Here is a 2830-nt window from a genome sequence, read left to right on the forward strand (position 1 = left end):
GCAATTACTCCACAAGTCTGTGGGGCACTCTTTGGAATGTCATCTTAAATACTTTTAAGAGATACGCCATATGCCACTCAGGGTAAGTTTTAGCATGATGGAGAGTATGATGACTTTAATCCAGAAACAAATGTCTTTACAATTTTTTGGCATTACAAGGCTGCTGGCATTCAGCAAATGAGCCTAAACCAAGCTTACCTATTGGGATAGTCTACAAAGTCTGCCCTTGATATGAATCGTACATGTACATATCAATTTTCCAATTACTGGCCGTCTCATAAAGACTTTGATCAATTGCAGTAGCTCTGCTAATGTGTCAAAAGGACATGGATCAAACTAACAAGCAGCTCGTGCTCATGTCTGCACCCCCCCACCCCCTCTTTATCTTCTTTCAAATTTTTATACATCAGCTTCCTTGTTCCTTGACCAATCATGTGATGCAGCATACAGGAATGTTCCAAGGCTGGCAGTTCTGACAGCCCAGTGTGGAGCACTGAGCCATCAAAGGTTTCAGCTGGCACAGCTGAGTGTCACATATTAGTCTTAAATGATGTGAAAACTGTGAAAGCCCTGCCATCATTAGAATTCTTTAGGGAGGAGAGACGGATAGAGGGATAGAGGGGAGGGTGGTGAATAATAGCGAAAAGTGAGAGGGCTCAGAGGAGGGGAATGAAGTGAGAGATGGAGAGATATGAGAAAGAGTTGTGGGGGAAAGGGACACGGAGTGAAAGAGAGCGAGCCACTGTTATGGTAGACAGCATTAACATTCAGCTGATGTGCCATGCACCCCACATTGGATTTTTCTTTTTTTTTTAACAGCGTTCTAAACTCTGTTTATGACCACTTTTTCTGTTTCTTTGTTTTTTTGACATATGAGTGGGGTTCAGAGGGAGCAGTGATGAATTTATGACTATCAGAGAAAGCGCAGGAGATATTTAGGATATTACACCCTCATCGTGACGAAATTAGTACCCATCGAATTTGTAAATTATTCTGCTCGGTGCCACTCAACTAAATGTTTCATGATTCTTGCCCTCATAAACACAACACAGCCGACCTTTTAATCTGGCGATTCCTGTCATCGGCAGTCCCACAGTTGTGCTGAAATAAGCTCTGCATAGTGGATTTGACAATTTGTGAATGTGTGAAAACAATAATGAGTTTAAAGGGCCTGCACAGCTCCACTTGCTACTTCTATCAGTCCTTCTCTGGTTTGTATTTATCTGAGAAGACAGGTACAGATGTTTTATGCCTGCAGTCACATTTCCCTCATGCTGAACTTTGAGAAACAGGTCTAAAATAACCCAGAGACCATGTGTCTGTTCTTCTCTTACCCCTCCCCGACCGTTTTTTTCTCTTTGGTGACTGACAGCGGAGGACACATGCGGTGGCACCCTGAGGGGCTCCAGCGGGCTCATCTCCAGCTTCGATTTCCCCAGTGGTGAGTCCCCCAGCGCTGGCGGAAGCGGAGGTGCTGGGGGCCTGGGCAGCAGCGGGGAGTGCAAGTGGACCATCCTGGCAGATCCGGGAGACACTATTTCTCTAGTGTTTACTGAATTTCAAATGGAGGAGAAGTCAGATTATCTGGAAATCGAGGGATCTGAACTGCCGACCATCTGGTGAGTTGACCTGCGTGGAGGAATGAGGGTGGGAAGTGTTGGTATTTCATCAAATGACCATTTAGTTTTTTTATATTAAGAGTCGTACCATGACAGGTGGTGTGTACAGTATGTTTGGTGTTGACAAAGTGTTAAAAGAAAAGTGTCTGTGATTAGTGTGAGACAAGATTGTGTTAGTAGCATTGGATGTTGGGTTTCCACAAGTTTTAAGGTGTGTAATATATTTTCTAGAGCACATTATCTTTCTGCAAAGAAGAAACAGGCTTTAGTATTAGAGTAAAACTGTAAAATCATGGCACATACTTTTATCATTATTCATTTCGGCTGCTAGTACAAAGTCAGGTTTTATTGACATGAAACTTAACCAAGTAATAAAACATTTTTTATTTCTATAGAATAATATCACATTTAGTCTTTTAGTAGACTTTACAGGTCCACAGCTGCAGTTACAAACCCAGGCATATTGTCTAAGGGAAAAACTCCCCAAAAATGGGCAAAGAAATACTGAGAGGTCCAGTAAATGTTTAGGTTTTGAAGGGGCAATTATAAAAATGAACAGAAAAGTAGTGCACCTGCATTTTAAACTAAAACAACTCAGTGTGCTGGTCATTTTTCCCAGTCGGAGTTTTACTTTTTAAAGTTTTTTGTTAAACCAGAAACAGGCAAGAGTACAGTCAACAGTAGCTGTGTATAATAGTTACACACACACACACACACACACAAACCAAAAATACACAAATTAAGTAGGCTGTAGCAGTGTATGACATATAACCAAAACTACATCACCAGTAAAGCCTAAAGCATCAATAAAAGTCATTGTCTAATGGGAAACACAGGGGTAATAATACTCAAGCAAAACATTTGCAGCCTGAAATAATGACATCCAAGTCATTTAAATTCATTTAGTGACACCAGCTCCTTAAGTTTCAGTTGAATTTGCAGCAAGGAAGGAATTTGAATACCCTTTTTCTGAATTCAGCGCAAGTGCGTGTCAGTAAGTAAAATGGGAGCAGACCAAGAATAGTTTTAAATCGAAGGATATACCAGTGGTAAGTGTTCCCTTTAACTTATAAGCTCATAAGCTTGTGTAAGCAGTGGCTGCTAAAATTCATCCACTGGCCTTAGCCCACACAAGCATTTTAAATACAAAATGGTTGTGCTGTGCTGTCGTACCGTGTGTGTGTGTGTGTGTGTGTGTGTGTGTGTGTGTG

At 41.4% G+C, this 2830-nt stretch overlaps 1 protein-coding gene across 2 annotated transcripts in view; it reads left to right on the forward strand.

Moving 5' to 3' along the window:
• Positions 1-1441: 1441 nt before the first annotated feature.
• Positions 1442-2830, forward strand: part of LOC102309299 (CUB and sushi domain-containing protein 3) — a 159952-nt gene continuing 158563 nt past the window's right edge. For both annotated transcript variants that reach the window (XR_006052877.1, XM_042213393.1), the window contains exon 1: positions 1442-1619. Coding sequence is in view for 1 of the 2 variants with exons in the window: in XM_042213393.1 (XP_042069327.1) it covers positions 1564-1619 (56 nt within the window). In the remaining variant the exon portion in view is untranslated. The remainder of the gene's footprint in view (positions 1620-2830) is intronic.

The sequence above is a fragment of the Haplochromis burtoni genome, unplaced genomic scaffold (assembly GCF_018398535.1).
Source record: "Haplochromis burtoni strain Fernald_Lab_line unplaced genomic scaffold, NCSU_Asbu1 Contig_439, whole genome shotgun sequence".
NCBI lineage: Eukaryota > Metazoa > Chordata > Actinopteri > Cichliformes > Cichlidae > Haplochromis > Haplochromis burtoni.